Source organism: Pseudorca crassidens, chromosome 4, assembly GCF_039906515.1.
Source record: "Pseudorca crassidens isolate mPseCra1 chromosome 4, mPseCra1.hap1, whole genome shotgun sequence".
Taxonomy (NCBI): Eukaryota; Metazoa; Chordata; class Mammalia; order Artiodactyla; family Delphinidae; genus Pseudorca; species Pseudorca crassidens.
The window spans coordinates 74962809-74988872 of record NC_090299.1 but is presented as its reverse complement, the minus strand read 5'-3'; the positions used below and the strand labels follow the sequence as shown (position 1 = coordinate 74988872).

At 35.1% G+C, this 26064-nt stretch overlaps 1 protein-coding gene across 8 annotated transcripts in view; it reads right to left on the bottom strand.

Annotated features, from left to right (window-relative positions):
• Positions 1 to 26064, bottom strand: part of EXOC1 (exocyst complex component 1) — a 65901-nt gene that overhangs the window by 16369 nt on the left and 23468 nt on the right. For 5 of the 8 annotated variants that reach the window (XM_067736061.1, XM_067736065.1, XM_067736063.1 and 2 more), the window contains 7 exons: positions 19495 to 19644; positions 14623 to 14728; positions 10179 to 10223; positions 3408 to 3571; positions 2666 to 2773; positions 1287 to 1363; positions 531 to 759 (listed from right to left, as the gene is read on the bottom strand). In XM_067736061.1, coding sequence (XP_067592162.1) covers positions 531 to 759; positions 1287 to 1363; positions 2666 to 2773; positions 3408 to 3571; positions 10179 to 10223; positions 14623 to 14728; positions 19495 to 19644 — 879 coding nt within the window. The remainder of the gene's footprint in view (positions 1 to 530; positions 760 to 1286; positions 1364 to 2665; positions 2774 to 3407; positions 3572 to 10178; positions 10224 to 14622; positions 14729 to 19494; positions 19645 to 26064) is intronic. The other 3 variants (XM_067736064.1, XM_067736067.1, XM_067736068.1) reach the window with 1 other exon arrangement.

Genomic DNA, 26064 nt, shown 5'->3' with positions numbered 1-26064 from the left:
TTTGTTCCCTATTAGAAGGAGGAAAATGGTGATTGCCAAAAGTTAACATAAGAACAATTTATTCTTAAAATAAAGCAATATGATTATTAATTAAAGCTATTAAACTAATAAACTAATTTAAGTAAGCAATTAAAATAATCCAGTTATTAATTATCTTATTGGAGTATATTAAAAGAAGCAAAACAATAAATTCAAGTGATAGTTTCAATTGTTTCATTAAATCTATGGTCATTAATAGTCAACTGAAATTTCAGTTACTTAGTGGATCTCTTATGCAGCTGCTGCCTCTATGCCACCTACTCCAGAACTTGCCAAGATTCACAGTGTAGATGGGAAACTAGATGGCACAGCACCATCCAACTAGCTCTGTTCATGTAAATTGTAGCCAACACTCTGCTTCAAAGCTTTGGGCAGTAGATCCCACAGTGGAAAGCTGGAAATCTCTTGGTTTAAATACATTTTTTTTGCAACAATTAGAATTCTAAGTTATTAAAAAACAAACAAAAACAAAACAAAAAAAACGAACTTACAATACATTTATCAAAGTTCCTTTTGACAGTCACCAAAACATTTCCCAATGTAGTACTTAGAAAAGAAGCAGGGTCCACATTTTGTGCAGTCCACACATGATGACTCATTTTGACTAGCATGTAAAGGGAGTTAAAGCTATCGATTTTGTCTCCTAATGCAATCAGGTTGTTCAGTTCTGGCTCAATGCAGCGAAATATTTTAATCATCATTTGGCGAATCATATCTTTCCTGTTCAGAAAACATACAAAATATAGAAGTTATTACAAGCTTCAGGTGTATTCATCTTCAACTTTATCCCCCGGGTATACATAAAATGACTAAAATTTGGTATTTCAACTAACACTGTCCAAATATGATGAACTAATTATCCTATAGTGGTTTCCAATATAAACATATTTTTTTGAAGTTAAGTTTTATCACTCAAAGTAACTTGGTCATTTGTAAAACCGGGTCCTGAAATGTACTTTGTGATTTCTGAGAAATACACTGCAATTCAAATGCTACTTCCTACCAGCAAATATCAAAATTGATTGCATTTCTGTGGCTGCTATAGCAAAAAGAGCCGAAGAGCCATAAACAGGACCAATTTTACTTCAGTAAGATGTTCGATAAGACATTGGGCACACAGGCTGATGCTCTGAGTGCTGTCAGTTATGGAGAGTCATGTGAACTCTTCACTGAGCAGCACTCCTTCCTGCTCAATTTAAAGTTTATTTTTTTTCCAAAATAAACAACAGATAGTAACAAACACATACTCAGATGAAACAGGCAGTGGTGTGCCAGCATTATGTTGCCGTGACGACGTTCCTCCATCTAGCTCCTCTGCTTCAGTCTGCAAAAATTATTCAGGTACTTTACATAATAAAAGACCAACAATTTGACTAGTTTATATAGCAATAGCCTGCTCAGTCTTAAAATTCCTAGGAGAGAATATATTATGAGAAATAATGATTTTTAAAGGCAGTATTACCGACAAAACTATACAATTTAGGATGCTGTTTAAGAATGTTCAGGAAGTGCTATGTTCTTAGATTTTATCTTAGAATTACTGTGGCATGAGAAGTTGTGTTTGTGTGTGTGCAATGAGGGGAAAGGAGGAGAGAGAAGGTTGAGGAGGCTCAGAGGAAGCATGGGAATGGAAAGGCAGCTCAACAAAAACATCCAGAAACAACTTTCAAGAGAGAATTTTAAAAATTAAAGAAATCTCAATGATCATTTTAATAAAATTTTGGTATTAAAAAATGCTATCGAAAGTTCTTACAGAAGCTAACAAGTAAACATATTAACTACCTGGACCACCTACAACAACAAATCCCTAACCATTTAAAATAATTAATTTGTCATTCATTTTAGGCCTGCTTTTGATATGTTGGTTCTCTTTTTTAAGATGACCTTAATCTAAAAAAAAACTCACTCAATTTGCACTGTGCTTTTAAGTTCTTCAAAATATTCTTACAAATCTCTCATTTTACTTTCTTACACTTATGCCATCAGAGAGGCATGATGAATAGGTACTATTATACCTATTGCACAGATGAGGAAAAACAGGGATTAAATAATTGCTTTAAGGACTCATAGCTAGTTAGTAACAAAGCCATAAGATTCAGATTTGAGGCCTCCACATTTTTTTTCTTTCTTACTTTCTTTTTTATAAAGACCATGGTATATATACACAAACATCTTTTTTATTTTTTTAATCCTATTTTTTCTTGATGATTACTAAAACTGTTTTTTAAATAATGTTTTGTTGTGGGAACTGCCTAGCAGTCCAGTGGTTAGGACTCCACGCTTCCACTGCACGGGGCCTGGGTTCCATCCCTGTTCCGGGAAGATCCCGCATGCCACACAGCACAGCCAAAAAAAAAAAAAAAAGTTTTTTGCAAAGTAAATTCAGACACTCTCCCCCCTTACTAATTTAGACAATGTTTAGGCCTAAAATAGTCTGGAATATTAGATTAGATGCCCAAACTCTATCATTGTTTTTAGTATCTTGTATGACAAAATGTATTTTAAAAATCCTTAATTATAAATTTTGTCTTTTTCTGTTCTGACATTGAAATTGTGGCAATATATTAATTAGGCTAATTATGCTACAGGTCATAAATACTAGCCAATAAATAAATGTGAGCCATACCATAGTTCCAGGCATGCTTTGATGTTGCTGTAGTTTGAAAAATTTACTTATGAAGTCCTGTTCTGCCAGACACAGGGGCTCCAGTTCACTTAGTACCTGTTCAAAGATCTGAAGAAAACCAAAATGATCCTACAAAGAACTGAACAAAAATGCTTAAAATAACATTCCACATTTAATTACTTTTCTGCAGGGACCAGGGATGCTTCATCTATAATCTCAATAGAATCCCCAAAACAAACACTTTCAAGATTGAAAGGACAATACAGTATTATCAAGGCATAACAGGGCCAGAACATACTTAAAATAAAACTCACAACAATTATTTACTCAAAATCTGGAAAGAGGAACACAGAGATAAACTTTTTTTTTTTAACATCTTTATTGGAGTATAACTGCTTTACGAGATAAACTTTTTAAACTTATTTAATGCATTGCAGAGAACAGTTTAGCTTCATAACAGCTATTTCCTCTTTACTCTGTAGTTGCTCAAATAACTGGATTTATGATTGCAAGCACTTTATGATTTATAACAAACTTTAATAAAACTGTTATGTCATTTAATTGATAAATCACATTTCAGTTGACATGTGACTATTTTTTTCAGATTCAGAACTGTAAAGTAAGATATGGTTAATTAAAAGAGCCAACGGAGCCCAAATCTTTGAACACAATTAAAGGAATAACAAACTGATGCTAGAAAACTAATAGTAATGTTTAAGAAGTACTTGTTATTTTATTTTACCTTATCAAATTTGGTTCTGTCGGCAACATCGAGATCAGAGGCTGACATGTTTCCCATATCCAACAAGGAAGATGACTGAGATCTGCGATTCCCTGAACTCTGAACACTGAGTTTATTTAGACTAGAAGTAGATCCAGTTAATTTCCCGGAACTTCCATGAAGACCTAAGAAATAATACAACTTTAAAAGTTGTGAACTTCATGAATAAAAGATCCATAGCATAAATCAGGGCTATCTTCTACTGTCTTGGTCTTCTGGGGCTCATACTAGTTAGGGCACAAATCTACCACAGAGGAGAGATTGGAGGCTGTCCTTCTCTTTCATTAACATTTGTGTCCTATTCCTGAATATACTGTAAAGAGTAGCGAAACTATACAGAATCACAGAATAGGACTGAACAAGATCTTAAAGATCACATTATGCCCCGCCCAGTCTCACCATAAAGATTAAGCTGCCTGATGATTTCTCTAGACTAAAGTAGATGAGGATTTCTTTCCCACTCAAACGACATGACTATGGATGAAAGTCACTGACCCCCTAGTGTACTAGTTAACATGACAGTTATATTTCCAAAAAAACCTGCCATATCCCAGAATTACTCACCTCCACATCAAATCAACACATTAGGTGGAACCATATCAAATTAAGCTTGCCCTACCAAAAAGTCAATTACACACGATTCAACTTAATACACTCCTGAACCCAGAAACTCTGCTTTTACAGTAAGTGAACTGATTAAAGTTCTTTAAAAACTAAACAAAATGAAGAGAAAAAAAACAACACCCTGAAAATTTGTTATATTTAAAATACAACTAAAATATAATACATACATCATTAACTATAGATATATATTTTAATTTTTTAATTTAATTTTTTTATACAGCAGGTTCTTATTAGTCATCCATTTTATACACATCAGGGTATACATGTCAATCCCAATCGCCCAATTCATCACACCACCATCCCACCCCCGCCCGGCCGCAGCTTTCCCCACTCGGTGCCCATACGTTTGTCCTCCACATCTGTGTCTCAATTGCTGCCCTGCAAACCGGTTCATCTGTACCATTTTTCTAGGTTCCACATATATGCATTAACATACAATATTTCTTTCTCTCTTTCTGATTTACTTCAATCTGTATGACAGTCTCTAGATCCATCCACATCTCAACAAATGACCCAATTTCGTTCCTTTTTATGGCTGAGTAATATTCCACTGGACTATATGTACCACATCTTCTTTACCCATTTAGGTTGTACCACATCTTCTTTATCCATTTAGGTTGCTTCCATGACCTGGCTATTGCAATGAACATTGGGGTGCATGTGTCCTTTTGAATTATGGTTTTCTCTGGGTATATGCCCAGTAGTGGGATTGCTGGATCATAAGGTAATTCTATTTTTAGTTTTTTAAAGGAACCTCCACACTGTTATCCATAGTGGCTGTATCCGTTTATATTACCATCAACAGTGCAAAAGGGTTCCCTTTTCTCCACAACTGCTCCAGCATTTGTTTGCAGATTTTCTGATGATGCCCATTCTAACTGGTGTGAGGTGATAACTCATTGTAGTTTAGATTTGCATTTCCCTAATGATTAGTGATGCTGAGCAGCTTTTCATGTGCTTCTTGGCCAGCTGTATGTCTTCTTTGGAGAAATGTCTATTTAGGTCTTCTGCCCATTTTTGGACTGGGTTGTTTGTTTTTTTAATATTGAGCTGCATGAGCTGTTTATAAATTTTGGAGATTAATCCTTTGTCTGTTGATTTGTTTGCAAATATTTTCTCCCATTCTGAGGGTTGTCTTTTGGTCTTGTTTATGGTTTCCTTTGCTGTGCAAAAGCTTTGAAGTTTCATTAGGTCCCATTTGTTTACTTTTGTTTTTATTTCCATTACACTAGGAGGTGGATCAAAAAAGATCTTGCTGTGATTTATGTCAAGGAGTGTTCTTCCTATGTTTTCCTCTAAGAGTTTTATAAGTGTCCGGTCTTACGTTTAGGTCTTTAGTCCATTTTGAGTTTATTTTTGTGTATGGTGTTAGGGAGTATTCTAACTTCATTCTTTTACAAGTAGCTGTCCAGTTTTCCCAGCACCACTTATTGAAGAGACTGTCTTCCCTTCACTGAATATCCTTGCCTCCTTTGTCATAGATTAGTTGACCATAGGTGCATGGGTTTATCTCTGGGCTTTCTATCCTGTGCCATTGATCTATATTTCTGTTTTTGTGCCAGTACCATATTGTTTTGATTACTGTAGCTTTGTAGTCTAGTCTGAAGTCAAGAGTCTGACTCCTCCAGCTCCGGTTTTTTCCCTCAAGACTGCTTTGGCTATTAGGGGTCTTTTGTGTCTCCATACAAACTTTAAGATTTTTTGTTCTAGTTCCGTTAAAAGTGCCATTGATAATTTGACAGGGGTTGCACTGAATCTGTAGATTGCTTTGGGTAGTATAGTCATTTTCACAATATTGATACTTCCAATCCAAGAACATGGTATATCTCTCCATCTGTTGGCATCATCCTTAATTTCTTTCATCAGTGTCTTATAGTTTTCTGCATACAGGTCTTTTGCCTCCCTAGGAAGGTTTATTTCTAGGTATTTTATTGTTTTTGTTGCAACGGTAAATGGGAGTGTTTCCTTAATTTCTCTTTCATATTTTTCATCATTAGTGTATAGGAATGCAAGAAATTTCTGTGCATTAATTTTGTATCCTGCAACTTTATCAAATTCATTGATTAGCTCTGGTAGTTTTCTGGGGGCATGTTTAGGATTCTCTATGTATAGTATCATGTCATCTGCAAACAGTGACAGTTTTACTTCTTCTTTTTCAATTTGTATTCCTTTTATTTCTTTTTCTTCTCTGATTGCCGTGGCTAGGACTTCCAAAACTATGTTAAATAATAGTGGTGAGAGTGGACATCCTTGTCTTTTCCTGATCTTAGAGGAAATGCTTTCAGTTTTTCACCATTGAGAATGATGTTTGCTGTGGGTCTGTTGTATATGGCCTTTATTACGTTGAGGTAGGTTCCCTCTATGCCCACTTTGCGGAGAGTTTTTATCATAAATGGGTGCTGAATTTTGTCAAAAGCTTTTTCGGCATCTATTGACATGATCATATGGTTTTTATTCTTCAATTTGTTAATATGGTGTATCACATTGATTGATTTGCATATATTGAAGAATCCTTGCATCCCTGGAATAAATCCCACTTGATCATGGTTTATGATCCTTTTCTTTTTTTTTTTGTGGTACGCGGGCCTTTCACTGCTGTGGCCTCTCCCGTTGCAGAGCACAGGCTCCGGACGCACAGGCTCAGCAGCCATGGCTCACAGGCCCAGGTGCTCCGCGGCATGTGGGATCTTCCCAGAACGGACACAAACTCGTGTCCCCTACATCGGCAGGCGGACTCTCAACCACTGCGCCACCAGGGAAGCCCTATACGATCCTTTTAATGTGTTGCTGGATTCTGTTTGCTAGTATTTTGTTGAGGATTTTTGCATCTATATTCGTCAGTGATACTGGTCTGTAATTTTCTTGTTTTGTAGTATCTTTGTCTGGTTTTGGTATCAGGGTGATGGTGGCCTCACAGAATGAGTTTGGGAGTGCTCCTTCCTCTGCAATTTTGTGGAAGAGTTTGAGAAGGATGGGTGTTAGCTCTTCTCTAAATGTTTGATAGAATTAACCTGTGAAGCCATCTGGTCCTGGACTTTTGTTTGTTGGTAGATTTTTAATCACAGTTTCAATTCCATTACTTGTTGATCTGTTCATACTTTCTGTTTCTTCCTGGTTCAGTCTTGGAAGCTTATACCTTTCTAAGAATTTGTCCATTTCTTCCAGGTTGTCCAGTTTATTGGCATAGAGTTGCTAGTAGTAGTCTCTAAGGATGCGTTGTATTTCTGCGGTGTCTGTTGTAACTTCTCCTTTTTCATTTCTAATTTTATTGATTTGAGTCCTCTCCCTCTTTTTCTTGATGAGTCTGGCTAATGGTTTATCAATTTTGTTTATCTTCTCAAAGAACCAGCTTCTAGTTTTATTGATCTTTGCTATTGTTTTGTTTCTATTTCATTTATTTCTGCTCTGATCTTTATGATTTCTTTCCTTCTGCTAAGTTTGGGTTTTGTTTGCTGTTCTTTCTCTAGTTCCTTTAGGTTTAAGGTTACATTGTTTATTTGAGAGTTTTCTTGTTTCTTGAGGTATGCCTGTATAGCTATAAACTTCCCTCTTAGAACTGCTTTTGCTGCATCCCATTGTTTTGAATCGTTGTGTTTTCATTGTCATTTGCGTCTAGGTATTTTTTGATTTCCTCTTTGATTTCTTCAGTGATCTCTTGGTTATTTAGTAACTTAGTGTTTAGCCTCCATGTGTTTTTCACGTTTCTTCCTCTGTAATTCATTTCTAATCTCATAGTGTTGAGGTCAGAAAAGATGCTTCATATGATTTCAATTTTCTTAAATTTACTGAGGCTTGATTTGTGACCCAAGATGTGATCTATCCCAGAGAATGTTCCGTATGCACTTGAGAAGAAAGTGTAATCTGCTGTTTTTGGATGGAATGTCCTATAAAAATCAATTAAATCTATCTGGTCTACTGTGTCATTTAAAGCTTTTGTTTCCTTATTTATTTTCATTTTGGATGATCTGTCCATTGGTGTAAGTGAGGTGCTAAAGTCCCCCACTATTACTGTGTTACTGTCGATTTCCTCTTTTACAGCTGTTCGTAGTTGCCTTATGTATTGAGGTGCTCCTACGTTGGGTGCATATATATTTATAATTATTACATCTTCTTCTTGGATTGAACCCTTGATCATTGTGTAGTGTCCTTCCTTGTCTCTTGTAACATTCTTTAAAGTCTGTTTTATCAGATATGAGTATTGCTACTCCAGCTTTCTTTTGATTTCCATTTGCATGGAATATCTTTTTCCATCCCCTCACTTTCAGTCTGTCTGTGTCCCTAGGTCTGAAGTGGGTCTCTTGTAGACAGTATATATATGGGTCTTGTTTTTGTATCCATTCAGCAAGCCTGTGTCTTTTGGTTGGAGCATTTAATCCATTCACGTTTAAGGTAATTATCGATATGTATGTTCCTATGACCATTTTCTTAATTGTTTTGGGTTTGTTTTTGTAGGTCCTTTTCTTCTCTTATGTTTCCCACTTAGAGAAGTTCTTTTAGCATTTGCTATATAGCTGGTTTGGTGGTACTGAATTCTCTTAGCTTTTGTGTGTCTGTAAAGCTTTTGATTTCTCCATCGAATCTGAATGAGGTCCTTGCTGGGTAGAGTAATCTTGGTTGCAGGTTCTTCTCTTTCATCACTTTAAGTATGTCATGCCACTCCCTTCTGGCTTGTAGAGTTTCTGCTGAGAAATCAGCTGTTAACCTTATGGGAGTTCCCTTGTATGTGATTTGTCATTTTTCCGTTGCTGCTTTCAATAATTTTTCTTTGTCTTTAATTTTTGCCAATTTGAGTACTATGTGTCTCGGCGTGTTTTTCCTTTGGTTTATCCTATGTGGGACTTGCTGTAGTTCCTGGACTTGGGTGGCTATTTCCTTTCCCACGTTAGGGAAGTTTTCAACTATAATCTCTTCAAATATTTTCTCAGGTCCTTTCTCTCTTCTCCTTCTGGGACCCCTGTAATGCGAATGTTGTTGTGTTTAATGTTGTCCCACAGGTCTCTTAGGGTGTCTTCATTTCTTTTCATTCTTTTTTCTGTATTCTGTTCTGCAGCAGTGAATTCCACCATTCTGTCTTCCAGGTCACTTATCCGTTCTTCTGCCTCAGTTATTCTGCTATTGATTCCTTCTAGTGTAGTTTTCATTTCATTTATTGTATTGTTCATCTCTGTTTGTTTGTTCTTTAATTCTTCTACATCTTTGTTAAACATTTCTTGCATCTTCTCGATCTTTGCCTCCATTCTTTTTCTGAGGTCCTGGTTTATCTTCACTATCATTATTCTGAATTCTTTTTCTGGAAGGTTTCCTCTCTCCACTTCATTTAGTTGTTTTTCTGGGCTTTTATCTTGTTCCTTTATCTGGTACATAGCCCTCTACCTTTTCATCTTGTCTATCTTTCTGTGAATGTGGTTTTTGTTTCACAGGCTGCAGGACTGTAGTTCTTCTTGCTTCTGCTGTCTCTCCTCTGGTGGATGAGGCTATCTAAGAGGCTTGTGCAGGTTTCCTCCATCGTTAACTATATTAATATGGGACATGTGAGTTTAGGTATAAAGAAAGATATCTATCGTAGCCATGGGGAAAAATGATAACAATATGTCTGGACAATATCCTACATACATAAAAGAATTAAAAGATTCCATTTACAAGAAAATGTGATGTTTTTACTAGAATTAAATTTAAACAATAAAAACATTTTATTCTTCTTGAATATTTCTCAGCTAACCTGCATTATCTGCTTATGGTCAGGAGGGACAAATGATATAATAAGTGATAAAAAGGTATAAGGACAATTAGAGATAAACTTTGGTTTCATTATGCAAAATCTGACCATACCTACAAGAATTTTTATACTTTCTAAACACAGCCTGAAAACAAAAGTATAATGGTTAAGACTTTTTATAAATTTCTGACTACCCACCAAATATTTTTAACTATATTATGTATTTCTTGGATGTAGTCATACCACTACCATCATGTTGTTTTTCTTTCACCAATACCTGGCAACTCAGAGAAATCAGTATTTTTGGTGTAACTTTTTTCGAGAAAAATAACTAATTTCTAGACAAACAAACATGCATTGAGAATACCTACTAATACACTAAGCATACTCACTCTCTGTTTCCTGTTTGACAGCACTTTCTTTTCGAGGCAGTGTAGCTGTGATGGATTAGGTTGCAAGCATCAAAGACAAAGACAAGTTAATAAACTGCAATTTGCACAAACCATGCACAAGAGGAAGTTAAAGCTCTAGTTTTAAAGACACATGCAAAGAACCATGAGCATCAAGTAACGAGAGATGCAATGTATGTTTAGTTGGTCAGCTATTGTTTGAAAAATTATATGAGAGAAAAAACTTTACTAGTCTTTTAATGTACTGTTTTATGCAAATATTCAGGTAAAAATATCTACATCTGTAAGCCTCCCCCACACTTTTAAAGGATTTTTTTAAGTTTATTGAGCTGATGTACTTAAAGACTATATTTGCAAGTATTGTTTTCTGAAGAAAACAGAGTTCAAGTAAATAATTTAATACAGTGAAAATTTATCAGAATGAAGTTGTAGATTTAGACTTTAAATGCATTAACACTCTTGTATTCACTGAAAGCTCCTGAAAGGAATCTCCACTGTACTAAATAATTGTACACTCCATCTGACAGAAAATTATATGAGTGGGGCTTTAAAACCATTTTAGAATAACAACCTGAACTACTAAGAAACTTAAACTGGCTTTGTGAACACCTAGAATGAAAGGTATGTATAAAAATACTAATTATTAGGAGATGGGTAGATGGAAGAGTAAAGCTGAGGGAACAGGTTTAATGGAGGAACTGGAGCTCTTTTAGGGTCATCTGGCATTTCTTTTATCTAAAATCTCTCTGTAATATTTATTAGATCAATTGTAGAGATCATCTTGTGAAACATTCTAAACCCAAATTAGAAGTTAATTTGAAAGGCAAAGAAAGAAATTACAGAATGAAACAGAAAATTAAAGAATATAACTCTAATCTAGAAATATTTAAAAAATAGAAAATGTGTCAACTGTCACTACTCCTGCCAAACTTCAAGGCAAAATCCCAAGTATGAACTACTAACTTGCCACACCAGAGACATGTGAATGTTCCCAGCCTTGGCTACCCGAAGCTCAAGGGAATATGAAACAATAAGGCTGGACATTAAAGTGGCAAGCAAGGAGGGATGTGCTGGAGCTACTAGTTGGCCATCCTGAATAGTACCTTCTGGTGGCCTTAAGTTGTCACTCTACTAAGTTCACCAATTCCAGAGCAAAGCCTAATGCTTTATATATACACACACACATACATATTTTAGTAGTCAATAAAGAATACAGAGTTACTAGTAGTGCCCCATTTGGGGCTCATAAAAACTGTATATTATCACCAACAAGCAACAATATGCTGGTAAACTTTTAAATATCTTTAAATAATTCCTGCTAGACTATAAGCTTCAAGAGGGTAGGGTCTTTGCTCATTGCTGGATTCTCAGTACCTAGCAGTGCTTATTACATAACAGGTAATTAATAAACATTTATTGAATGAATCTTCCAGTCAGGACTAAATTCAGTCTTTCATTCAAGACTCCCTTTGGAATCAACAAGATTTCTTAATTTAGTGGAGAAACAATGAAAAAATGTTTCAGGCATATCAATTTTAAATTTTGGATTATAAATATGAGGAAGTAATTATGTAAATGTATATGTTAATGGGCTTAAGTAATATATGTATCTGTGTCTATTTCAGCTGCAGAAAGAAAAAAAACAAGCAAATTAAAAAATAATTACTAAATTTCGTTTTCCTGACTTTTCATTAAGTATATCTGTAGACTACAAAGGGAAAACAAAACACCAAAGTACTAATCTTGGGGGGAAAATTCACCTTTGAGGATATCAAAGTAAACCTACAGATCAAAAAAGGCAGACCTACAAAAAGTCCTTATCACAAAGAAAAAGTACTTTACTGGCATTTTAACATTATTTTAAATTATTTGAACTAAGTAGATATTAAAGACTTGAGTCAAGAGTGATTGAAAAAGAGAGAATTCCCCTGAATCTCCATGACTATACTGACTACACAATTTCCTTTTGTAAAACACATTCAATCTGACTTCCTACTCTTATTAGTATCTGTGACCCAGCATTTTCACAGCAAGTCAAAAACAAAACAAATTAAAATTTTACTCATAATTACTTAATTTTAATTCATTGAAAAGTTATCTTCCCAAAGTTTTAGATGTTCCTTTTAATTATAATTACTACTAAAAACTAATTTAAACATAATTTATATCACTGAAAAGATACCTTTAGAAAGTTTACATTCTACCTATTTAAGAACTTCTTAAGCCATTTGTATTTAACTGGAAATTTATTTTTAAATGTTGACTAACAAGTTAGATCTTCAAAGATGAACAAAACCGTTTTTATCTTCTGAATTGTTTATTATTTAGTTTTTCTTCTCTTGTAACTGATAATATCAAAGTAATAGAAACTATAATTTTTTTGATTACATCAACTGTTACAAATTACTCTCCTATTCTTTATTATTTAATAGATACATAGAAGAGATATAATTTTAACACTGTTTTAAAACTATAAAAGTATCTTCTGTATCTTGTATTAGGTTAATTTAAAAAATTTTTTAACAAGATAATTAAAGAACTTCTCAAGGGCTAAGAAAAGTAAAAACGTAACATTTCAGGTTAATGCAATGATACCGTTAAGATACTACTGTACTTGATTTAAATTAGATTTCTATTATGTCATTTATCTCAACGAGAATCTTAGGCTTGATAAACTATTATGATATCGGCATTAATAACCTCCTGAGGAGATAATTTTAGAAAGATTTCTCTTTTACTTCAGTTTTCACTGTAGAAGAGTTCTCTCAAAATAAAATGGTTCACTAACAAGTGGTGACAAATATACTAAATGAAAACATTAAACATGTAACTGTATTAATATGTCATTTACTAAAAAAAAAAGTATAACATACCCATGGTGAAACATTAACAAGGATATAAACACACTGCTTTTTAAGAACAATTAACCTTTAGGATGAGTTAGCATTTCTGTTTCCAAAAGCCTATTGTCCCAAGATTCTTATCAGTGTCTTTACCAAGTGTAATCAATGCATTTGTACACAGATTCAAACCATTTAAAAAATCTGGACTAGTATCATCAATATATTAGTGTTGGATTTAAAAAACCACCACCACAGGGCTTCCCTGGTGGCACAGTGGTTGAGAGTCCGCCTGCTGATACAGGGGACATGGGTTCGTTCCCCGGTCCGGGAAGATCCCACATGCCGTGGAGTGGCTAGGCCCGTGAGCCATGGCCGCTGAGCCTGCACATCCGGAGCCTGTGCTCCACAACGGGAGAGGCCACAACAGTGAGAGGCCTGCATACCGCAAAAAAAAAACAACCACAAATCAGTGTGATTCACACGAAATAATTACCCACTAAAGATAGTCTTCTTTGTCCTAAACAAAAGAATGGAAAGATGAGCTATCAATTTCAATCCTATCTCCTGATTACGGAAGTTGCTTAGGGCATAGGCTCCTTTCAACAAGCAAATGCTAAACTCATGGTTCTAAAGGGGAGCTATGCAGACACACTGAGTACACACTGTAGCCATTTAAGGCCAGGTTTTGACTTGAGTAGGCACAGAACTCCATCCAAAAGGAAGTCCAGAGATGGGTACATGCAAGAGCAGAATGTGGCCTCGGCAAATCACTTCCTCGCAACTTGATACTTTCACTGGTTATCCTTTTAAATCATATTTTTGATTGTTTTAACATATTTAGAAGCAACAAAAAGCAACTTGTTTCAAAAATATCTCTTTGGAAAAATAAGGTATAATTACAGGAGAAGTTTTGGTGACATTTTTATAGCCCCTTGGCAGGGGAGAAAACACTTAAAACCTTCTTTTTGATTCAAAATAGCCAGTGAGAAGTAAGAAGCCAGGAATCACTTTCACTTCCCTGTGGAGAGCAATGACTTAAGAGATCACAGACTTGCCTCCAACTGTTATGAAAGGTCTTTTAGGAAATCAGAAACTGAACTTTCAATATGTGTCTCTTAGTTTAGTTCTTTTCTCTACCAGACTGCACTTCGTTTTCTGGTCAACTGCTTCTCCTATGAATATACACAGTTATCCCTCGGTTACTGTGCGGGATTGGTTCCAGCACCCGTCGTGGATATCAAAATGCATGGATGCTCAAGTCCCATAGGTGGTCCTCCATATCTATGGGTTGCACAGCTGCAGATATGAGGCTAATTGTACTTTTAAACATAGCATGAATACACAATTGCTGTCAGATTCACATACTGCAGAATTTTAATTAGTAAAAAAACGTATTTACAGACATAAATATTTTTTCTATGAAATACCTATAAATTAAACCAATGCATTAGATTTACTCGTTCATTAATTCTACTGTATCTCCTTCCACCTTGCCTAAAAAGTCTCAGAATTATTTGTCATAAATAAAAATAAAACCATTTTTAATAGAATAGAAAACAAGGGACTGAGGTGCCTAAGCTTACCAAACTTCTTGCTTTCTTTAGTTGTGCCAGTCATCTTGATCTTTGCAACTTCAAAGAAATCTTTAATTTCTCTCTCATAGAGTCGTGATAAATAATCCATGTAATTCTTAAAAAGAAAAGTAACACGTACTTCTTATTAATAAAACAAACATAACAATTTCCATTTTCTAACCCCCCCCCACCACCAAGTCCTTTGTGCTTGTTCTGAATTTTGTGGTCTTAAAATTATTTTTTGAATTTTATTTTATTCTTTTTAATACAGCAGGTTCTTAGTAATACGTATTAGCGTATATACGTCAATCCTGATCTCCCAATTCATCAACCCCCCTGCCCCCGCATCCCGGCTTTCCCCACTTGGTGTCCCTACGTTTTTTTCTTTACATGTGCTCTTAAAATTTTGATGCATTTCATAGGATATAAAAAGAAGGCTATTTTCTGTCCTGTAAAAAAGTTAAACACATAACATTAAGAATTTACAAAAATATGAAGTTGAACATAACCACACTTACATTTTCATTTTTATGTATTATCTTTCACATACTTTAAATATAATTGCAATTATACTGTATAGGGTATTTGGGTTACAGCAATTATGTTTCTCCAGTCTCACACTCTAATGACTGCACAGTATTACGCTTTGTTGATGTGCCACAATTTAGTAAACCAATCTCCTAACACAGGCCACTTAAGTGGTTTCAATGTTTTGCTATGATAGACAATGTTACAATAAGCTTTTCATCTCTAATGAATTGTTTCCTTGGAATCATTTCCTAAGGGTGGAATTACAGTGCCAAAGAATAAGGGAATCTTTATAACTCTTCCTCCATACTGCCATGTTGCTTTAAAAACAATTATACCAATAGACAGTGTCAATGGCAATGAAGGAGTACACTGAGTTTTACCATACCTTGCCAGCATGGGGTATTACATTACCCCCAAATAGGTTACTTTCAACAAGAATTTAATTAATACATCTTACAGTTTTCATAATTAAATAATTTATTTTTAAAAAAGCAAATTTAATTTATTCTAGTTCAAATAAAAAAATTATTATTTAACATGAAAACTCATTTCTTCATCATATTTGCTTATCATCACATAAAAACATCTTATACCCTTACGAAAGATTCTTCAACAGTGGGAGACCATGTATTTTTCCAAGTCCTATGTTAAATGCCATATGTAGAGTTTCACTAAATTTAAATAAATCTACAGCAGAAAAACTGTTGTACCTAGCTATTCTTTTAAATTTATGATGGAATCTACGCTTCAACTTCCTTTATTATTTCAAATTAACATACCCAGTTTTAGAGCAGGTTTACTTTGCTTTAAACATCAGATGCTCCTTTCAAAGGTATACATTATTTAAATATTTGTATACTGATTCATAGTCCACCACTGATTTTTTTTAGATATTTTATAGATATATCCTTATAAAACAATTTTTGGATAAAACATAATATAGATCCTGCTTTTGTCTATATGTAGGCCATATACATTCTCACACAGTCTCTGTAAGAAAATTAGTCAAACAGGAAATTCTTTCCTGTGATCTTTGTGTAACTTTAAACGGAAATATAAATTAAAATATACCCTAAAATTATTCCTATTTCATTGGGCTGTTTCACATTTTCAGCATCTCATTTTTTCAAGTTTAAATTCTCATAAAAATATTGATCACTGCAAATCATTGTAAAGGACTGACAAATGGGAAATTAGCTTCTTACAATTCATAAAATCTTCATTAGTGGTTTCTACTCAAATCACTCAATATTACAGACTGCATTCCAATACCCCAATTGTTTAAAGAGCAAATTATGACCCAAGCAATTTAAACAGTTTCAAAACAGCTATTTTGGTATTTTGAAAACAGTGATTTGAGCAGACTACTGAAAATCATCTTCGTTTTCAATGCAATTCAAATGACTGAATAGCTTCCCCCAGGTCCTCAACAGAATTCACTGGTGGGAAAGGCCACAGACAGGTGTGACTCTCAGTTCATTCATTTACCAAATTCTGACAGATATCTCTCACTGTGAGTACGTATTCTTCTTAGCACCTTGTATACAGCACCTTACTTAAAATTTAACTATTATGAGTATAAATACTGTTATTTCAGGTAGTGTTTTCAACTTTATTTTGTGCTGACTGTAGAGCCTTACAGATAACTCCGTGTTTCACTTTCTCTTTACACAAAAAGAAAATTCCACAAATGTAAAACTGAGGTTAAGAGAAGATGTCTGAGCAATCTTCAAGACTGACTGCCAACCTCAGGGGGCTAATTAGGAGAGGAAAGCTCATTTCCTACCTAAGCATGGATGGACCATCTCCATTATGAATTGCCCTACATGCATAACCCAGAGCCACCATTGGCGAGGAAGGACTCTGACAGCAGAGCTCATTACATGACCAAGGCACCTCTATTTTCCTTAAGCTCTAATTATGTATACCAAAAATCAGGGCTTTGCTTAGATTCAGCCATAAGTAGAGTTGGGGCAGGGTCTAGTGATTCTTATCCCTCAAGAATTTAAAACAGGCATTTCCTGGTCCTGCCAGAAAGTGTGAGCTGTGTACACACAACCAAGTGCAAATAGTACCTGGATTTAATTATTTCTTACTAAAGAAACACTGGTTTAGTCTGTTTCCTTCTTTCATTCCTTTCTTCCTTCTTTCTTTTTAATAAAATCCTGTTTAGGAAAACCTTCAACTACCAAATTAGATTATGAGGCATAAAATACATGGTCTGTCAAAAGTTCAGAACACAGGATCAAGTAATATTCCTGGGAAATAAGTCAATTTCATTTAAAAAATCACATTAATATTGTCATTTAAAAATATTCTGTGAGCAGAAAATGATTCCATAATTCAGTGCTAGATTGGCTATCGTCATGTTTCTTCACTTTAAATTACATTCATGAATACATTATATATAAAGATAGGGCAACAATACTCACTGAGAACACAATTAGGCAAAAAAGCTTAAGGAGTATTTTACTCATTTGAATACTCACTAGGGGACAAAGCACTTGTTGGCACAAAACTCTTAAGGAGATGTAACCATGTTTAATTATCCAAAATATTAATCCTCTTACAACTTCAAAAGGCAAAGATTCCAGTAATGCAAATATTTTTCTTTAAGCTATCTACAAATCAGAATTCTGCTGAATCAAAACAAAACAAAACAACACACAACAGTAGAGTACTGAACCCATGGGTTCCTGCTACGATGGCCATGTATCTAAGTCAGATCGTGTCATTCCACTACTCAAAGCCCACCAACACCACTCCCCCATCTCCCTCAAAGTAAAAGCCCAATCCTTACAATGGTGCACAGTCTCTTCCAGATCTGCCCTGCCACACCCACCTTACCTCTCCCACCTGCCCTTCTAATCCTGAACCTGGCTCGCTGTGCTCCAACTACACTGGCCTCCTCGCGCTCCTCAAGTGCTCCAGGCTGCTCTTGCCTTGGGGCACTTGCACTGTGCCGGGAAAGCTTTCCCTAGAAACTCCCGCTGCTCACCCCTCCTTGTTTTTAAAATCTGTGCTCAAATGTCACCTTCTTATGACACCTTCTCTGATCATCCTTTTTGAAACTGCAAACCTTTCTGACGTCCTGGCATTCCCTGCTTTATTTTCTCTAGAGTCCTCAGCAGTACCTTCCAACAGGCTATACAACTGACCTTTGTGTCAGTCCTTCTCCACCGGCATATGCACTCTGAACAGGCAAGTGTTCACCTACTTCCTTCAGCGCTGCATCTCTAGAGCTTACCACAGTGTTAGCACATAACAGGTGCTCAATTCATTTGCTTAATGAATATATGAATGACTCTTATCTTGTCCACTTGCTGATATTTAGTCAGTGGTATATACCACTGTTCTTCTAATCTCCAAGTCTAGCAAGTTTGGCATCATCCCGTCCCTTGTCTTTGGATTCTCTCTCTTTTTGTTTATATTCTCTATTCCTATTATCATCTTTCTGGTTCAAGATTTCATTTCATTTCAGTTATTACATTAAGTTCTAAATTAGTTTCCCCCATCTAGGCTTTTTCCATGTGTGAAGAATGCTGTTAGGTCTCAAGGTTCAGATTCTTTAACCTAACTTCTCACTCTTCCAGAATATGGAATTTCTGCTTTAATCAGGCTTGCCTTCTTATAGTCCTGGGAAAAGGGCATATTTTCCCACTTTTGTCTGCACATCTTGCTCCTCATCCCTGGAATGCCCTTCCTCTTATTTCTGGCTAATTTAATTCCACTCATTACTTAAAAGTCAATTCAAGTCCAATGTTTTCCATTAAGTTTTCCCCCGTGGCTTCCGTTCATGGATTTCCCTTCTCTAAACTGCCACATATTTAAACTCATTTCCAGTTTAGCACTTAATTTTTTGCTGATTGTTTTAATTATAATTGCTCTTCCCAGTTGTCCCACAACCAGGAATAGAAATACCATGTTTCTGTGTACCTAGAAGAGTGGAATGTTTGCTTAATAAAGAGGCACACTGCACTTGCTTAAAAGAACAGATTATAGATTCTTAGAGGGCAAATGTCTCACAGCATCTTCATACTCCCTAGTTTCTATATTGTATATAAAGAAACTCAGGAAATAATTATAGCATTTAACTAAACTGAATGATGCTTCAGGCTACAGTATGGCCTAAAACTACATTATATTGGAAGTTCAAAATCTAGCTCTTCTCCACCCAAGTAAATAAAATAAATGTTCTCCCTGGCTAATGAGCACTTAGAAATTCAATTATTTCCTACTTTGCCAAGAATATACAATAGTATTTCAAATGTCACCTGGGGAACTGAACACATGGCCTCTTGATTCTAAAAGATTATGCTCTATACTCAGTAACTGGCATCAAATCCATACCTTTGTTAGTCCCTCATATTTTCCATAATCGGTACTCTTTAGCCACTCCATCAGCTTGGCATATCGGAGCAAGTCTCTATGAAACGGATGATGATTAGGTAAAGTCAGTTCAACAGAGTGCTGAGCAAGAGTTGAACTCTGATCATGGCCCTAGAATGAGTAAGTAAATAAATATCATAGACAGTATAAAGAAACATTGTTGTAACTAAAAATTCTAAACAGTGATCAAATATGGCCAAGCAAAACCAACAGCACATAGAAAAATAAGAACTGAGTACTTACTTGGCTTCTTTTATCATCCTGTGTATGTGAACTGAACACCACCACCATTGAACAGTCATAAACACACAAGAGTGGTTCTCTGATAAATCAACTACTTGTTTTATCTTCTAAAGGAGTTGAGAATGAATGTTTTAATCAAGCTTGCCTCTCCCATATCATTTTACAATTTACTAAGCAAATAAATATCATGATACAAACAGTATTAAGAAACACAGCAAATAAGGAAGTCATTCAGAACAAATTGTCTACATCTATGGTATTTCCATTGGAGTCTACAATATTTAAAGCAACAAATGAAAATATATAGGATATAGAATTTCGGAACTAGGAAGGACTACAGATGACTATAACCTGGGTTTTCCAGGATAACCCCTAATAATAATGTAATTTTAATTTTCCCAATGATCTGTTAAGCAAATAAATATATGATTTTGTTTTTCATCCTTGACATAACTTATATAAATTAATAAGTTTTCAAACAGCCTGAGACAGATAATGCTTTCTGACTTTTGTTTTAGAGTATATGGAACTAGTAGATCATCTGATCCAATAGAAACAATGAAGAACAAATTGAAACTCAAAGAGTTAAGTGATTTGCACAGGTCACACAGGAGGAAAGCTAGAATCTGAACCTTAGTCATCTGAGTCTCACTTCTGTTTTCTTTCAAAAACATGTCAAACAAAATCATTTTAACCAGACTCAAAAATTGCCAAAGGTCAATACAAACATTACATTACAGAAATGTTTTCTAATGGCCACATCAGAAGGATGACTGGGATTCCATTAAATCACAGATATTATAGTTTTAAGTCTGCTAAGGTCTCCAAATTGTCTTAGTTACACTGACTAAAAGCAAAGAACATTTGACAAAACTGTTATAGCTTATAAATGTTTTTCAAACATTCTGTCTTTATTAATAACAATATTAGATATCTTTTCATTATCCCAATCTTCCTCATTAATTTTTCTCAATGACTTAAGACTCAAAATCATTGTTTATGTTCTTCTACAACTGTGTACTCAGACCATTACATATTAAGTTACATTATTTAATTTAATGTCAGGAAAGCTCTTCAATTAAAAACCTTCACTTCTCCTGCAAAATGGAAGAGTTAACATTTATAGAGGATTTTACAGTTTACAAAGATCTTTCACATATATTACTATTCAAAGCTTTCTTTTGCAACAGCATTTTAAAGATCACCATCATTTGAAAATTCACTGATATAAAGAACATCATTACCTTCAAACTATTACTATTAAGATAGATTAAATGTTATTAGTGTTAACAGAAAGATTTTAGAGAAAATGGTTCCAAAATACCTATAGGAAACAGGAAAATCAAATACTTAAATTGTTTAGTTCAATCAATAATATAGAGGGACTTCCCCCGTGGTCCAGTGGTAAAGAATCCACCTTCCAATGCAGGGGACAGGGGTTCAATCCCTGGTAGGGAAACTAAGATCCCACACGCCGCTGGGCAACTAAGCCAGTGTGCCGCAACTACTGAGCTTGTCCGCCTCAACAAGAGAGCCTATGTGCCACAAACTACAGAGCCTGCACGCCACAACTACAGAGCCCATGTGCGCTGGAGCCCATGAGCCACAACTAGAGAGAGAAAACCCGCACGCCACAACTACAGAGAAGCCTGTGTGCCACAATGAAGAGCCCACATGCCTCAACAAAGACCTCACGTGCCACAACTAAGACCCAACGCGGCCAAAAAAAATAAAGAAAATAAATTTAAAAAACAATAGAAAACGATTACATCTAGAACTCAAATGAGCTAAGAATTTTATTCTTTATATATTTGTAAAATTAAGACATTGTTTAAAGTTTCTTATTATAAATAAGTAAATTAGTAACAATAACAATACCATGCTAGGTTCTTTATATATATAAATTCTAATCCTTATAATAACTCTGCAGACTACTTTTCTCCTCATTTAAAAAATAGCAAAACTCTATTATTAACATAATTTTAAAGTAATATACTAGATTTTTTCCAAATTAAGCTAAAACAAATACGTTTTCTAGGAACTTACTGAATTATAAATTTTCATTAGTGTGTATGTATATATAATATATATTATTATACTATAATAATATGTATTATTATAGTATATAATATATATTAATATAATATGTAATGTATATATAATATATATACATATACCTAGAATTATAATAAAATTAGCTAATTTTGAACACTTTACTAAAACCAAGCACTGTTCTAAGTACTGACCATATAACAACACATTAATCCTCATACCAACCCTATGAAGTAGGTATTTTTATTACCCCCATTCATTTGATAGGGCAACTAAGATGGCACAAAGAGGTTCACTTGCCCAAGGTCACCCAGGCAGCAGAATCAGGATTTGGAACCCAGGAAACTTGGCTCCAGCATCCATACTCTTAACCACTATGCTTTACTGACCTTCTAACAGAAATGACACATTCATGTTAAATACTGAGCAAATTTTCAAGATTTGGGAACTCTTTCTATGTTATGGCATGTTTATTTTATTTATTTATTTATTTATTTATGGCATGTTTATTTTTATTTTCTTAAAGGAAAAAGAAAATATGAGCAAAGTTTCAACAAACATGAAAACCGATCTTAAGTAATCACAGTCCTTTCTAAGTTTTTAACCACATCAACCTATGTTTAGAAGATTGTGAAATGTGCTTAAGGAAATAATTTTTGTGGCATGAACTGAATATTATTGGTTTATTACACAGGTTTTATTTTGCTATATGATGTTTCTGTAAATATATGTTGAAAGAAAAATTTCCAAATTTAAGCATATAGCAAAACCTCCCACAACTTCAGTTTTTTCCTGGCTGTACTTTTAGCTCAGTGCATAACTGGTCTTATCATGTTGCTAAAAGTGGAGCACAGAATCATGAGGTCTCTGTAGAACCAAAGGGGGAAAAGGGGCAGAGAACAGTTATCCCTTCAAGACAAATCTTTCAAAAAACCAAAAAATTTTTTACAATGACATATCCCTTCTCCAAATATTTCCTCAATTTTATTAGCCTTAATTTGATTGCCTGCTTCCAATATCAGAATCCTAATTAGTGTAACTGGTCTGATTCCCCCAGATGAATATATTTCTAGATACATGAATCCCTAGTAAACGTAAAAGTTATGGGTAAGAGTCTATCATTTCAATGGAAGCTGAGTATGTAAAAAGATCTAAAAGAGCCAAAAAAATCTGCCAATTGTTAAAAATATTACTCTTATATTACAGTAAGAAGTGAGTATTAAAAACACATTTCAAGTTTCATTAAAATATAGCTATGTGGACGTATTACTGTGAAAGTTGCATCACAGAGAGTGTGCTCTGAATCAGTGATTCCCAAATATGAAGATGTTCTCACTGGCCCGCAGCAATAAGAAAAGAAGAAAAGGATGGGAGCCAGTTTCTCATAAAGGTAAATGTATCAATTTAGAAAGTCTGAAATTATGTTCTTCCTTTTCTTTTAGTACCAAATGTCATTTTAAAAATAAAACGATAGTGAAAGCAGATGGAGATATTTCTTTTTAAAGGTTTTTTACTTGGTAAAATAAATTGGTGACTTGGTCAGTCTCCAAATTTAATTTTATTGATGTGTGAATTTTAAAAAGACCAGAAATCAGTGCTCTTAAATCGCTGTTATGTTGTGGTCATTAGATTATTTCCACCAGATTCTTCTGTACAGTAGTTATAATATTATACCTATACATTTGCTATAAATTGCATTGCAAGAACTCTGTTCAAGACTTGTCTTAATCTGTGATGCCATATCTGACTATTTAAATCCTCAGTAAACTCACTTTTGATTAAACCTCTTTAGCACTTATACATATGAATATTATGTATATGTGGCTATACAATTAGCAATTTAATATAAAGGTATCTCATTTTATTGTGCTTTTACTGCGCTTTGCAGAAATTGCATGTTTTACAAATTGAAGGTTTATGGCAACGCTGTGTCAAGCAAGTGTACTGGCGCCATTTTTCTAAGAGCATTGACTCACTCCATGTCTCTGTGTCACATTTTTTTTTTTTTTTGCGGTACGCGGCCTCTCACTGTTGTGGCCTCTCCCGTTGCGGAACACAGGCTCCGGACGCGCAGGCTCAGCGGCCATGGCTCACGGGCCCAGCCACTCCGCGGCATGTGGGATCTTCCCGGACCGGGGCACGAACCCGTGTCCCCTGCATCAGCAGGTGGACTCTCAACCACTGCACCACCAAGGAAGCCCCTTAAGTCTTATTATTTAAGAAATAACATTTTGTAAGGCCACAGCTGCCATAGATATAGTGATTCCTCTGATAGACCTGGGTAAAGACCACTGAAAACCGGTTGGAAAGGATTCAACACTCTAGATGCCATTAAGAACATTCGTGATTCATGAGAAGAGATCAAAATATCAACATTAACAGGAGTTTTGGAAGAAGCTGATTCCAACCCTCATGAATGACTTTGAGGGGTTCAAGACTTCAGTAGAGGAAGTAACTACAGATGTGGTAGAAATAGCAAGAGAACTAGAATTAGAAGTGGAGCCTGAAGATGTGACTGAATTGCTATAATCTCACTTAATGGATTTTAACGGATGAGGAGTTGCTTCTTATGGCTGAGCAAAGAAAGTGGTTTCTTGAGATGGAATCTACTCCTGGTGAAGATGCTGTGAAGACTATTGAAATGACAACAAAGGATTTAGGCTATTACATAAACTTAGTTGATAAAACAGCAGCAGGATTTGACAGGACTGACTCCAGTTTTGAAAGTTGTTCTACTGTGGGTAAAATGCTGTCACCAGCATTGCATGCCCCAGAGAAATTGTTTGAGAATGGAAAAGTCAATCATTATAGCAAACTTCATTGTCTTATTTTTTTTAAATTGCCATAGCCACCCCACTCTTCAGCAACCACCACCTTGATCCCTCAGTGCCGTCAACATCGAGGAAAGACCCCCCACCAGCAAAAATATTATGACTCATTGAAGGCTCAGATGATGGTTAGCAATTTTTGGAAATAAAGTATTTTTTAAATTAAGGTGTGTGCATTTTGTTAGACATAATGCTATTGTATACTTAATAGGCTACAATATAGTGTAAACATAAATTTTACATGCACTGGGAAACAAAAAAATTTGTGTGACTTGCTTTATTGAGATATTCACTTTATTGTGGTGGTCCGGAACTGAACCTTCAACGTCTCCAAGGTACTCTGTATACACTGCTGTAGAGCTTTAAGTACATTACTTTTAACACCTCCTCACAAGCATCTTGAGGGTGGGAGTCATTTCTTATTCTTATATATGGATGACACTGAGTACAAAACAGGCATGCAATAAAAATCTGGTGACTGACAAAGAGATAAACCGTAATATGGTAATCAAATTTTCCCAGCTAGTGTGTCCCACAACCAGGAATAGAAATACCCATGTTTCCCAACTCTTTTGCTAGGTGACACAATGCATTAAATTTAACACACAGAAAATCTCTTTTCTATACTTGGGACATTGTCCTCCACCTTCTTCAGCACATTCTAGGTTGTTGCAACATTCTGGTTTTCAACATGCATTACTCACATGTAACAATACATATCAGATTTTCAGAACTCGGAAGCATTCACTTTAAACAAAGCCATTAGTTTATAAGGCAAGGAAGCAAAATCATAAACAGTAGCATGTTACAACAAACAATTAAGGGTGCAGAAAGGATTATCGTTTACTGACTAGTATTTTCAGTACCATCTGCAAGTGTGGCCTGTATCACTGTCAACAGGATTATTTTTAAAAACTAGGAACTGTGTAGAAATAGATATTATGGAAATAATAGTGTAAGTAAAATGTGCATTAGTATTTCCTACATGATTTCTAGGTTTACTTTTTTCTTGATGCTTTTCACGTCAAGTAAAATGTTAAGAGAGTCTTCCCCAATTTCCCCCTTGCATGCTTAGTTAGATGGTCTTCCTTTATGCTCCCACAGTACCACTATCATAATATATTCCCACCCTCAGTCCATCAGTCTATTATATCTCCCTTCTCTAGACTGTGAGTGACTTGAGGGCAGAATCAGCCTCTCATCTATTCCAAGTAAATGTCTGGTATGCATCTCTAATCACTTGGCAAATGATTTCTAAATATATGAAGGAGAAAGTGAGTGACTGATAGAATGACAGGAAGAAAGGCAAGCAGACTGAGATTAAATGCTTTTTTGGCCTAAATAAACTTTTTGTTATGGGACATTAAAAAACTGCTATAAATACGGTTAACAGGTAGCTTAAATCAGT